Source organism: Pyricularia oryzae, chromosome 1 (genome assembly GCF_000002495.2).
Source record: "Pyricularia oryzae 70-15 chromosome 1, whole genome shotgun sequence".
In the NCBI taxonomy this organism is placed as follows: domain Eukaryota; kingdom Fungi; phylum Ascomycota; class Sordariomycetes; order Magnaporthales; family Pyriculariaceae; genus Pyricularia; species Pyricularia oryzae.
This window is the reverse complement of record NC_017844.1, coordinates 5793111-5806499: the sequence shown is the minus strand read 5'-3', so window position 1 is coordinate 5806499 and position 13389 is coordinate 5793111. Positions and strand designations below refer to the sequence as shown.

The window sequence follows — 13389 nt, the reverse complement described above, 5'->3', positions numbered from 1 at the left end:
TCACATGTAGTATTTGTAAATACCAATTTTGGAAGCTTACCAGGAATTCAGAAGAGCCTATAATGGCTACCAAATCAAACAAAGGTGCCTGATCGAAAGATTTATCTGTAGAACCAAGAGTTGTTTATTTACTGGAAAGCAACGCTTTTACGGCATGAATTCAATCTCACGAGGCAATTACATTGACGACATTAACTTTTCCTGACTTAACCTAACCAAGTTTTTTTTTTCGTTCTTGTTTCGAAAACCTTCAAATAGTAAAGGCCCCATTAAGCTTAATGTCTCGACTGCTGGCCCCAACAAACACCTTGTACTCTCCCCTCCTCATCCGCCACTGCTGCGCCACGACGTCCCAGACGCTCAGGTCCCTCCTCGTCAGCTCGAGCACGACACTGCGCTCCTCTCCCGGCGCGAGCGGCCCGACGTGCGCGAACCCTCGCAGCTGTCGCACGGGCGAATCGTCGCCCGGCACGCCCAGGTACAGCTGCACCACCTCGGTGCCGGCGACGGGGCCCGTGTTGCCGATGCGCGCCCTCACGAGCGCGACCTTTTCCCACAGGTCCGGGTGGCCGCCTTGGATGATCCGCACGGCCGGGTCCGGGTACTCGGCCAGCTTGGACGACGAGGCCAGGGACTCGGCGGGCAGCACGGTCGCGGAGAGAGCCTGGTACGAAAAGGTGGTGTAGGACAGCCCGAAGCCGAACTCGTACAGCGGCTGGATGTTTTCCTTGTCGAAGGCGCGGTAGTCGATGTACAGGCCCTCGTCGAAGTTGTCCTCGGCGAAGAAGTCGAACGACGTCGACGAGTTGAGCAGCTTGCCGTAGTCCTCCTCCCTGCGCGCAATCGTGTAGGGCAGCCGGCCGGTCGGGTTCACGTCGCCGTACAGCACGTCGACGATGGCATGCCCGCTCTCCTGGCCGGGGAGGCCGGCGAAGATGATGGCAGTCACGTTGGGGTGGTCGTGCCAGGCGTCGACGGTGCGGATGCCGGCCGAGTGCACCACGACGATGGTGTTGCCGCACATGCCGGCGACGTTGTGCACCAGCCTGTCGCTATGGGCGTCGGTCAGGCTGAGCCGGTCAAACGACTCCGAGGCGTAGGCGTTGATGAAGACCAGGCACGCGTCGGCGTTGACGTAGGGCGTCTCGGGGTCCTCGGACCAAAAGTCCCAGCGCAGGATGCCGCCCTCACGAGAGGCGCGCTCCTGCAGCGCCTGGAACGGCGAGACGACGTAGGGGGGCGTGTTGCCGCCGGACCCCCCGCCGGTGATGAGCGTGCCGTTGAAGGTCTCCCAGCCCCAGTTGACCTCGTAACCGCCGCCGTAGCGGTCGCGGTTCTTCCACGGCACGGCGTTGACGGTGGCGTCGTAGCCGTACACGGCGAGGAAGTCTGGCCCGCCCTTGAGGGGCAGCGTCTTGTTGACGTTCTTGACCAGGACCGTGCCGGCGGCGCCGATGCGGCGGATCAGGCGGGCGTGGTCGCGCTGGACGTTGCGGGGGAAGTGCTGCTGCAGGTTGTTGTAGACGCCCGGCGACGGGTAGCTGAACTCCTGGTCGAGGAGGTGCACGCTCGCCAGCAGCCGCGTGGCCATGTCGTCGAGGCGCTCGTGGCTGACGCTGCCGTTGTTGACCGCCTCGACCAGCTTGTCGCCCCAGAGTCCGGCGCGCGGCATGACGACGTCGAGCCCGGCGTTGGCCGACGCGACCCCCGAGTTTTGCGCCTCCCAGTCCGAGACCACGAAGCCCTCGAACCCGAGCTCCATCTTGAGGATGCCGTTCATCAGTTTGGAGTTTTGGCAGCCGTACGAGTGGTTTGCGCGCTGGTACGAGCACATGACGGAGCCCGCACCTTCGCGCAGGCTGTCCATAAAGGGCCTTTTTTTGGCGCAAACGGGAGAGGTGCAATGTCAGTATTTGCTGTTTGCTGTTTTTTGTTCGTTGGATATTAGGATATTAGGACAAAAGGTTGCTCAAACTAACCAGACGTAAAGCTCGTGGAGGGTCCTGTCATCCACATTCGAGCTGATGGCCTCTCCAAGGTCCGACTGTCGCCGCCTAAACTCCTGCTCGTTGAGAAGCCAGTGCTTCGGCGTCGAGATGACACCAGAGTCCTGCATACCCCTGGTCACGGCGCCCATGCCAACGCCGGCAAGATACGGATCGTTGCTCAGACCCTCCCAGTTCCTCCCCGCTCTGGCCACTCTACCAAGCGGGCCGGCCACCGGACCCAGACCGACGTTGATGCCACGGGACGAATACTCCCTCCCCAGCGCGGCACCATACTCGTACATGAGATCCGCGTCAAACGTCGCGGCGAGGTGGATGCCTGCCGGAAACGCCGACACGTACTCCTGACCCCTTATCCCCGCCGGACCGTCCGCCATGCAGATGGCCGGCACGTTGAGCCGCGGCACGGCGCCCGTGTTGCCCACGCAGGGGCCTGCGTACCCGCGCGTCACATTGGCCTTTTCCTCCACCGTCATGAGCCTGACCAGCGCGGCGGCCCGGCGGTAGGCGTTGGTCCATTCGCGGCTGGTGGTGCCGTTGCCGACTGGCGACGGATACACTGGCGGGCTGCGGCCGTAGTACGGCACCTCGGACGGCTTTTCGGCCGCCGCTGAGAGGAGCAGCAGGATGCTGAGGACGCCAAGGTGCTTCATTGTTTAGGGGTGGTTGGCTGTCGTTGCACGTGCGTCGGCCGAGGTACAGCGGCAAAAGATGTGGCTAGCTGCCCAGGTCTGCGAGCAAAGAAGGAATGGTTTTAGACCGGTCCCCTTTTTTTTCCTTTGTGCAACGAGCGTGCTTGACCCTTGACAGCAGCGGTATGTGATCCCGGTTCCTGTGCGGATGCCAGCAGTGAACACTGCATACATAAAAAGGTAAGCGAAAATCATAACGCTATATATGCTGATGATCACTTATAAACACATTCGGACCAGCCAGGCCATGATCAAATGCCGGCGGCCCCATCGGAATAGCAGTGTCCGATTTTAGGAACTCCTCACGATGACATCTTGGCTCGCGTCACGGAGGAGTAGCTGTGCAGCCGGAGTGGGTTTGTTAATGGCTTGCCTTGTTGCCGTGAAGCAATCATGGAGCACCCATCATTCCACTCTCGACCCCGCGCCCGCACAGATATATATCCCGAGTCAGGATCCGGAGGGCCGCTCATTGGTACGGAGTTTTCGGTTGACGGATTTCTCTACTAGGTTCATAGGGTGCCTTGCTGTTGGAGATGCATGCAGGCAAGGGCGGGTTTTTTTTTGTTCACCTAGTTCTGGTCTAGAAGTTGGTTCAATCGTCGATGACTCCGCAGATCGAAATCACTCACACAAATTTGATCATTCATAAGGTTACACTTGAACATGAGCACGTCACGTCGGGTAGAAGACCGGCGGCAGAAGACTGCGAGATCGGGGCTGGAATCGGCAGCTGTCCGAATTTGAAGTGCCTGTGTTCTTTGCTGTTGTTTGGGGTCGACGGCAATTTCCATATATCTTTTCTCAACATAGCATCTTGTCAAGGTAGGTCGTTCGTGGGTAGGAATAGGGAGGTACTCTGCATGCATGCCCGCCCTGGTGCTGCCTCCACTCATAAAGCTTGAGATGTTATCAAAAGCTTAAAACGTTGGTGCAATATCGACGGTCTAGCGTCTTCCAGGCTCTCTAAATATCAAGAGAGGACAGCCACGTTTCCTTTACATTAGCGCAGCAGATTTATCAACAGTGAGACATGCATGTGAATCTCAATCAACAAATAGTTGCGAATAGTTGACGAGGATGGTGTGTGGTGTGACTGTGACTCGAGATGCATGCAGAAGAGATTGGTTAGGCACCTTAGCTTGCCAATCAAATGCAGCTTCCCCGCCATGGAGGCGGCGTCGGGCGTCAAGAGGGTTTGCGCTGCGTTTCCAAGTCCATATGCTCAGCATTGGTAATCATCCAGCAAAAAGAAACTACAAAGTATATCCCAGGTCTGAAGTCAGACAAGTAAAAGACTAAGCTTCAAAAGATAAGTTTCGCGAACGCCTGATCCTATGATCAACAACAAACACGTTTTTCGTCGGGTTGTTTGGTAACGGTACGGTACGGAGATTGGCGACCGAAACTTTGCTGGTCAGAAAAAGCTCACACCCCCAGGCGCTGGGGCCACAGACCATCGGTACCAGTACCTGCAACCTTCTTTTCTACGGTAATTTTGTTATGCGCGTTGCTTGCCCAGACTGTTCCAACTGGTCGTGCACTTGTGCATTGGCTCATTCAAGGCTCCCCCGACAAGACTAGGTCCTGTAGTAGAAAGGAGAGGCATATTAATCAAACATGATTTTTCAGCAAGGCTCCGGCGTAGGGTTGTAATTAGTAGCCAGCGGAAGCCCCAAGAGAGTTTTAGGGGTATCTCTCAACCAGAGAACTCTAGTGTTTGGGAGCCCGAGAGAAGTCTATGACGACCCGAGAGGTTGTTGGCATGCTGACATTAGACTCCCTTTGGGCTAAGATCGCCATTTTGTGCCCGATCTTGAACAAGACCGGCTGCCTGGCAGTCCTGGATAATGCTGTGCCAGCCGGCAGGCCCGTCCCTTTTTTTCCCCTTTCACTAAAAAGTTCCCGCCTGCACGTGCGAGGATTGGAATCCCAACACTTAGGGCTGCATCAAATGTGCGATTGCATCAATCAGCGTAGGCTCTGGGGTTGTGACCTTGAAATTTCGTTACTTTCTTTCCTGCATCTCGAAAGCGAAAGAAACGAGAATCGGCACCTCCGCAAACGAGATCAAAATGAACAATTTAGAAGTCAAGTATTGGACGTCAAGGGGCTGAGACGTTGAGACACTTGGCGCCGTATTCCATTTCCAGAACTTATCCGAAATGGCACAAGGCGAAATATGACGGGGGCATTACAGGTAAGCCCATGTACAGTAAGTATTTCTTGACCGTTCAGGCCGTTGTCAAGCGTTGTGTCTGCGGGCGTAGCATTTACAAGGCATAACTAATACTCCTACCCTTTGTGTAATCGTGACTGGTTCTGACAGGAACCTGAAAATGTTACGTACGGTTCCATCCCGACAAAGAAAAGATGATGGATGTCACAATGCACAGCTGTCAAAAAATATGATACAAAAGCCCTGGGTCGAATTGTGACACAACAAGGGCGGCGTTACCTTATCCCTCTGTCCATGGTGGAGATGTTGTTTGGGCCCTCGAGGGCAGTGGAGTGGAGGCACAAGAAACAAAACCCAGGGAAGAAAAAAAAGGAAGAAAATTAAGAAAGCTGAGCCGAAAGCACCAACAAGGTGCTACGCTGAATAGGGGGTTACATTCCCGCCCTTGAGCCAATCTGCCGGCCAGCATACCCCACCTTTGGACATGGGGTCTAGATTGAAATGGACTAGGCCCAGGTACAGCGTCCCCGACCCCGAGATGATTGGCTCGAGCAAGATCGGAAAGAGGAGCAAAAAAGTTGAAAACTCCTTTGCGGCCCTTTTCGTGCGCGATGCATGTGTGTGTGACTGTGACTGTGTGCGTGGGTGAGAACCCAAAAGCGGATTTTTTTCCGATGAGGTTTTCGGCTGTGGGATAAATCACAATCTTGAAATCTTGACCCCGGATGCTAGATTAGGTAGAATGAGTTGTTTTGCATTGGACAGGGAAACGGGAACAAATGCTACACATTTGCTGTCCCAAATTGGAACATCAATCAAATCGGCTATACCCAAAAAAACAAACAGATAAACAGAAAAAAAAAAAATCTGTTTCGATTTTGGGGAGGATCAGCGTGTGCAACATTACGTGGTAGCATATGGTACGTTATATGGGACGAACCAGGAGATCCTTTTGAGCTTCAAGTCTGAACGTATCCAGCGAAGGCCCGACGGCGTTCCGAGACACGCGGGCCGGGTTAAATTGACAACACAATTGAGAATTCGCAAACTTGCCGTTGAACGGATCATAAAAAATTACGACGATCTAGACTACAACTAGTCTAATCTACCCAGCACATTCGTCCAAAGTAGTAGTCCCTCGATGCCAGGGAAGTCATGTTATTTGTGATATTAGCCTTTAGCCGGAAGCCCTCGCCATGTTTTTTTTTTCTCAGCAATTTTCGCTCAACTTCTTTGCCCCCTTCTCCGCTGCCCACTTTCGACAAAAAAGAAAAAGAAAAAGAAAGAATGACGCGGGTGGTTGCACAGGATACTATGCTATGACCTTGGAAACCGTTCGTTATTTGGTCGATCAGAACGGTCCGAAGGGATATCACGAGAGCCTTGGTCGACTCGGAAACCAAAGGAAAGACGTCCCTTGACGTACCTACATGTAATAGGGGACATATTTTTTTTTTTTACGAAGTACAAAAAAGAAACCCATCATCGGCGAATTCTTAAGGGGTCATTTTAGCAACATGATTGGTCTGCCGCTAAGCTAATTACCGCCAACGGCGTAATCGTGCTTGAAGCCGTGCCGGGTGCCTGCATGAAGCTGTTGCCCAATTGACCCTGAGGAACAGGGAAGATTAAAAGGTAGTTCGGGGAGATCAGACGGCCTAGAATAGGTTCCCATTTCAGATGATTCCCCGAATAGCCATAAGTCAGACCGGTTGTGGACATATTATTAACCAGAGTCAAAACCTCATGTCATCACTCGTAGCACCATGAGAATTTGAGCAGAACCGTCGATCAACTTGGCAAGCGTGGCGAAAAAAAAAGTCAGATTAAAACTTGCGAGGGGCGTAGCGTGGTTGCGTAGGCCTTGCAAAAATTATCAAATGTACGTTTCTTTTTGATAGCCATTGTGGCGACTGTGTTGGATTTATTATTTTATGAACACCGGTAGGTTTTTTTTTCTTTGTCTTTGGCAGGTTGATCTACCCGAGGTACCTACTGTAAGTCTAGTCAGAATCCAGACGCTCCGCCAAGTTAGCTCATGACATGAAGAAATTCCTAGTCAGACTTGTAGAGCGCCCTAGATAGAATTTTCACTGAAATATCTTCAAGATCAGCAGACAAAGTTACAGAAAGCGAAGATAATGATATAAGACGAGGAAGACAGAGTTCGCGATGTGTCAGGGTTGCGATTCTAATCTGGCACCAAAAAAGGTACCTACAGAGTACCTTACTGTTTAGGTGCAAAGTACTTATCTCGTAGTATCAACTGTAGTACCAGAGAAACTGGAGCCACAGTCAAGTACAACATCCATCGTACCCTCGCTCACCCACCCACCCCTACCCCCTGACGCGCTACATCTTTTTGAGGTGCATGTTGTTTTCTTTGCAACCTCCCACTTGGGCTTGGCGCTTGGTATCCGTGCACTAGTTGCGGGTCTCTGACTGGCTACAACGGTGGCGTTTATTGGTGCTGCAGGTGGTGTTCCTGGCAGGAGCCCCTTGCATCCAGGCACATCCCGGCCGACTCCCGGTTGACCCCTGTACGTTCAACTCCAGCTTTTTGCGTCCCCTTTCGTCCCTCGCTTCTGCTGGCGGCGAGCTAATGCGCCCAGTAGAAGCCTCGAAATGGGCTCTGACCAAGACCGCAAATTCAGCTGGCTCATTACCATCGACTACTGCCCCAGTGCCTTTTGCCGGCGGGGCCAACGCCCTGAGTGCACTTTACGGTCCTTGCTTGAGTTACTTCCTGGGTACCTCAGGTAAGTGGGCAAACCCACGGTCCACGCATCGATTGATGTTTGCTTGCTTTTTGTTCCCTTCAATCTCCCTTTCCAGACTTTCCTCCCTTCTGCTTCAGTTTCCAGCGTGATCCGTCCACTCCTTCTGTTTTGCAGCCAGTTGAGTCCCTCCGAGACTTTTCTGCATTTTTTTTTTTTGGCTTTTGTCACTCCTTTGAACTACTACCACGTACTTGCCCCCCGAACCCTTTTCCAAGCTGCGAACCGAGATATTTGGCTTTGGGACGAAAAAGCAACGGTCTTGCGTGTGCCATCCAATCCTTGCAGTCACTAGTCTACCTACAGTAGAAACTGCACAGCATCCACGGATCTCGCACTCATTTGTTTGTTTGTCACCAGACTGTACAAGCTCTATCCAATCTACCAGTTGGAACATTTGGCAGGTGACTCGACTTGCACAATTCCAGCGCGCTGCCGGACCAGAGACAAACCAATTCCAGTCGCCTTGCACATACACTCTTTTTGGCGGACCACCCGAAAACGTGTATCGAACTCGACTCGACTCATTCGATTGTTCGTGCAACACAGTTACCAACAAACTTAGCCTTGATTACCTAGTTACCAAAAACACGAAACCGAAAAAGCAAACGCCTCGCGGAACAACGGCCGCCGTCAACTCAGCTTTCCAAGCGACAACCCTGTCCTGTCGTTCTTGGTAGAGGAACCAAGACCTGGTTCTTTTTGAAACGCTCCCGACACCGACGGCACACAGTCCAAGAAGCTTTCCAGGTAGGCAACTGACAGCCGGGTTCCTGGCAATTGCTTCTGTTTAATCCTCCATCCTCCCGTATACCGCATGAAACCAGACAATTGCCCCAAACCTCGACCTCTGAGATCGGGGAGCTCCCATGCACTGCCATTGCACAAAAAATTAAAAAAAAAAGTCAAAGAGGAGTACTCAGCTGTATGCTGCATAATCCTTCAAGCCTTTTGCCCCCGGCGCAACCAAGAACCTTGATGATCTTTCATGTGCGTGTTTCTGCGCCTCTTACTGACTGTTCTATCTCCTGAGCTCAGCAAAGTTTGTTTGCCTTTCTGCCAATCTAGGCAAGAAGCTCGACCGTCATCGACTCCGTCCGCCGACCGTACCCGATCAGTTCTTGGCCGTCTTTAAATCAGCCCTCCCTCGCGATATCTTATGGCACGGTCACGGACGCTTTACAACCCCCGATAGGCTCGACTTGTGATAGTAGACAGTTCAATCTGTCATTGTTCGAGGAACCACTCCTTAGTTTCACCACAAGTTAGCAGCCATGAACCGTTTTAGAGGAAAGAGGAAGGAAAAGGAGGAGCCGTCGACGAGTGGAGACCACTCAATGCCTTCCCTTCGAGGCTTTCTAAGGAGTAAAAAGGCCCCGGAGGAGAAACCAGAGCCCCAGATCGACATTGCTACCGCATTACCAACACACGATGATTTCCGCACGAGTTTACTCATGACAGGCTTGTCAGCCCGTTTCTCGATGCTGAGGGAACAGGACGACCCGACCAGCAAGATCGGAAAAGCCAGCGACGACAGCGTGCTGTTTCCCAAACGACAGTCGCGGATGATGGACTACGGCTTCAATGGCGGAATTGGCCTCAATGACATCGCCGAGGTGGAGTCTATACGAGCGCCTTTCTCCCGTATGGACTCGTTTGCGTCAGCAGACGATGCATCTTCGACCAAGGGCAGCATAATGAGCCGAGGCAAACCTACCGATGGCAACAATCTGTTCGGGGGGAGGCAAAAGATAGTGGTTGGAAGCAGGACACTCTACGAAAATGACGTCTCTGGTTCTTCGTTCCAGAAGTGGCGGCGCGAGGAGAGGGAACGTGAGCGCAGAGCTCTCGAGGATGAAGAAGCCAATGATGACTCTCAAGGTTGGAGGTCGAGACGCAGTGAAGAGGAGGCCTCCGCTGCAAGACCAGAATCTCCATCTGGACCAATGTTCAGCCGGCGACGCGAGACATCGTCAACAACTGCCTCGTCCTTGGCGCGCAATTCAACAGCAGCAACTTCAATAGCCTCACAACAGTCCCAGGCCACAACGGCTTCTACGGCCTCTGGTGCCCCCGTCGAGCGTTCAGTCACTCGGACGAGGAGACTATATGAACAGGCGCTCAACCAGGATCTCCATGCCAGCCAATCCACTGCTTTGTCACGCATTGATACCCTTACAGGAAAGAAGTCGTTCACCAGGGGCTCACCCGACCCCAACTCGTCAACATCACCTCCGGTGGGCTTCGGGTTTGGTGAACGCCGGCCGATAATGACCAAAGCTAGCGCTCCCAACTTGAGGACAACAAGCCCCGCGGCCTCGGCAGCCTCTGGCTCGAATGACCGGGGCAGCAATATATCCAATAAGGAATCTCGGTTCAACTTTGCTGGGACACCTCCTCTGAGCCCTCCAATCAGCGAGACTGGTGATCTGCCTCTAATGGCTATACAGCCCAACGATGTGGGCAAGGCAACTGCGATGGGTGTTTTCAGCAAACCAGCGCAACCATATGATGAGTCCAAGTACGCAGAGCGACAGCTTCAGCTAAAGCAAGGTCGAGAAACCCCAACACTGCGTGGTCGGACCGAATCAAATGCCACCGGTTTGTCGATACATACAGAATCGAAGGACACCTCAGCAGGGTTAACCTTCCTTGATGATTCTGACGACTCCCCAGACGAGCCTCGGCATTCTCCGATTCCTCCCGCTGTCGTTTTAGAAAGACCTGCCGACAGTGATCATCCCGCATTCAGACAGGACGCTCTGCCAACACCACTGTCTTTCAAATCACAAGTGTACGACCCGCCGCATGATCCTTCACAGTCGCTATCAAAACCCGATGTGTTTGAGTCACCTATCATCCCTCAAAACACCACGCCAATCGACTCACCTACGCTGGGGTCTCCGGGCCTTCTCACAACTGGACTGAGTGGTATGGTGCGCCAGCACATGCGGTCGGAGAGCAGCACATCCTCCATCTACGGGCCTAGCTCCTCAGGCCTGGATGTCAAGTTCCCGGCTGCCTTCCGGGACTCGACCGTTTTGGCAATCATGGGTGATGGCTTAGGGGTGAGCAATTGGCAGGACCAGCAGTGGAATCCCTACGAGGACGAAGCCGCCGAGGCTCGCATCAGCCAGCATACACTTGTTCAAGACGACACACCCGCCGAACCGGAACAGCCAGCACAGTCGGAGTCGGTCGAAATCACAGACAACAACACCAGCCCGATCAAGGAGGAGGACCCTGATGACTTTGCCAACCGGGTTGCGATCGCCAGGCGTCGGGTCCAGGAAAGACTGACCACATCGTATCTCGAATCCGCCGAGAGCAGCCGGGCACCTTCCCCTCAGCCACAGGAGCGCGAGGCGCCTGTACCGGTCAAACCCAGTCCATTTGGTATTCTCAGGGGCAAGTCAAGCCGGGGATCTCTGGCTGACAGGAATCGCAGCGGCCCACCAAGGAAGGCTTTACAGACTCTAGGCCTTGGTGCCACGACCATGAGCTCATCACCCAGCCCTTCTAAACAATCCTTCGAAGACGCCGGCCTTCCCCCTATGAGGGAGGAGGTGGAGATCAACTCGAGGGTAGAGACAACTAGGCGCCAGTTCGAGGACAAGGCCAAGGAAAAGGACTCGGACGCTCGGTCTTTGAGGTCTACAAAATCTACAAGGTCTTTGACGGACAAGGATGACGAGCAGACTCACCCGGGTCTGCGCGCCTTCAGACAGGCTCGCCGACAGCTTCAGAAACAAAAGGAACTTGCCGTGCTTGCCCGGCATCAGGGTCAAGGAGAAGGAGTCAAGAGCGAAGAGTCTGATGCTCAAAGTGACACCAACTCGCAGGAACGAACACCTTCCAGAACCCGGCACGTCAGGCGAGAGCTTAGCGGGGATTCGTATCGCAGTGGCGCATCAGTGTCTCCTGCACGCAACGAGCGCGACAGGAGCGGGTCTGAAGCGAGCACCGGCAGGGTTCCGCCTCGACCGCCGCGTCTTCGCAACAACTCGTCTCCCTACGAAAACCAACTCTTGAATGATTCTGAGAACAGACCACGCCGCCCAATGCTGCGATCACCCGGCCTCCCCGGTACCGACATCAAGAGATCACCGATTATGCCTCCTCAGCCTTATCCTGGCGCTGCCTCATCGCCCAAAGGCTTTTCTAGATCGGCTTCTTCGGGAAACCTGAGGGTTAACCCTCCACGACTTGGAGAATTGGCGCCCATTTCCCCTATCGTTCCATTGGGTCAAGGTCTTCCACCCAGCCCGAGGCATCAGTTTGTTCCTCCCTCGCCTGCTGCCAACTCCCCTGCGGGATCGACTACCAACAGCACTATGAACGACGCGAAGAAGAAATTTATCAACAAGAAGGACATCTCGGACCCGACACTGGTGATGAGCACCAGCCGCGTTCCGACGGTGAATCTGCCCCACAGCCAACCTTTTCCTGACAGCGCAGGGGCGGGATCGGATCAGCGCAATGCTCCTCCGCTCCCACCGATCAACCCTCGGCGCACTCGCGGTGTCATGAATGGCTTCCTCGGACGAAAGAATAGTGATTACGACGATGAGACTTTGGCGGCTTCTAGCTCGCCACATCTCCCTCTTACGAACTCAAGTGGCTCGCTCGGTGGCTCCAGGACAGCCGATGATGGCCGCAGTGCTTTCTCCGTTAGCGACGACGAGGAAGACAAGCCGGCCAGTAGATGGCGGCTCAGGAAGACGAATACAGAAGCCCAAGGGTCCAACTCTCAAGTTTCTGCCGCGCCTTCAATGGGTGCTGCTGGGCCCTTTGGACCTCCGCGGGACACGCGAGCATTTGTCTCAGCTGCACCTCCGGTTGGCCGCTCAGTGATGACTGCTCCGACAAGGAAGCCTAGTGCTTTGCCGGGTGGCATGATTTAAATCCGGCCTTTACTTTTTTTTTTCTTTCTCATTCGCGGCAATATGGCAAGCAGAGAATGCATGGGGATTTTCTTTCTATTTTCTTTTAGTACTGGACATTCTAATATTTGTGGGATGCGATTATTCGCAGCGAACGAAGCTAACGAAACTATCAACTCGAGATACCTAAGTTTGTTTGTATAACATCAGACTGTACACATCTACTTATTTTTTTGTTTTGGTTTTTTTCTCTTAATGTCTCTTTATTATTGGTCTTTGAAGACTACCCCGGGGTTCTGGTAGCCATCCTTACTTTTTTCTTTTCTCAGTTCTTTAGTTTGACGGCCGTGTTCATTTTCTTCAAACCTTTTGGGGTTTTGAAACTGGGGACAACATTCTGTTTTATGAAGCGGTAACATTCGCTGAATCACCTCACAGATGTGTCCTTGACTTTGTTGTCCACAGGTTTCATTTATTTCACTCATCACCTTGCTTCGCTCGAAGCAAGTTCTTCTTTCCTTACAAGTATGTTTCGTTTTCGGTGTCTGGGAATTTCCTAAAAAAATGGCTCGGCGTTCTAAGTGAGGGGTTGGATGCGGGGGAAATATGAAAGAAACCGGAGTATCTTTTGACAATATCACAGATTGTAAAGGAATTGTGAAGAAGAAAAAATAGCCCAACGATTCACTGTTTCAGTTCCAAATAAAGCTTTAAGGCGTCCACTTGAACCTGTGCTATGGTTGAATGTATATTTGCGCTGCAGTTTGGCGGCTTGTTCTTTCCATGATTCGTTGACTGGCGCGTCCCTCAAATGTCTGGTCTGGGGAGGGTGCAATCAGCTCGCCATCAGCT

At 53.1% G+C, this 13389-nt stretch overlaps 2 protein-coding genes across 2 annotated transcripts; one reads left to right on the top strand and one right to left on the bottom strand.

Moving 5' to 3' along the window:
• Positions 1–68: 68 nt before the first annotated feature.
• Positions 69–3754, bottom strand: MGG_05599 (beta-glucosidase 1). The gene is made up of 2 exons (XM_003710432.1): positions 1980–3754; positions 69–1874 (listed from the first exon to the last, which is right to left on the bottom strand). Exons 1-2 carry the CDS (start codon positions 2657–2659, stop codon positions 251–253), a joined length of 2304 nt encoding a protein of 767 aa, XP_003710480.1. The 5' UTR covers positions 2660–3754; the 3' UTR covers positions 69–250.
• Positions 3755–7748: 3994 nt separating this feature from the next.
• Positions 7749–13260, top strand: MGG_05598 (uncharacterized protein). The gene is made up of 2 exons (XM_003710431.1): positions 7749–8404; positions 8693–13260. Exon 2 carries the CDS (start codon positions 8929–8931, stop codon positions 12556–12558), a length of 3630 nt encoding a protein of 1209 aa, XP_003710479.1. The 5' UTR covers positions 7749–8404; positions 8693–8928; the 3' UTR covers positions 12559–13260.
• The last annotated feature ends 129 nt before the right edge of the window (positions 13261–13389 follow it).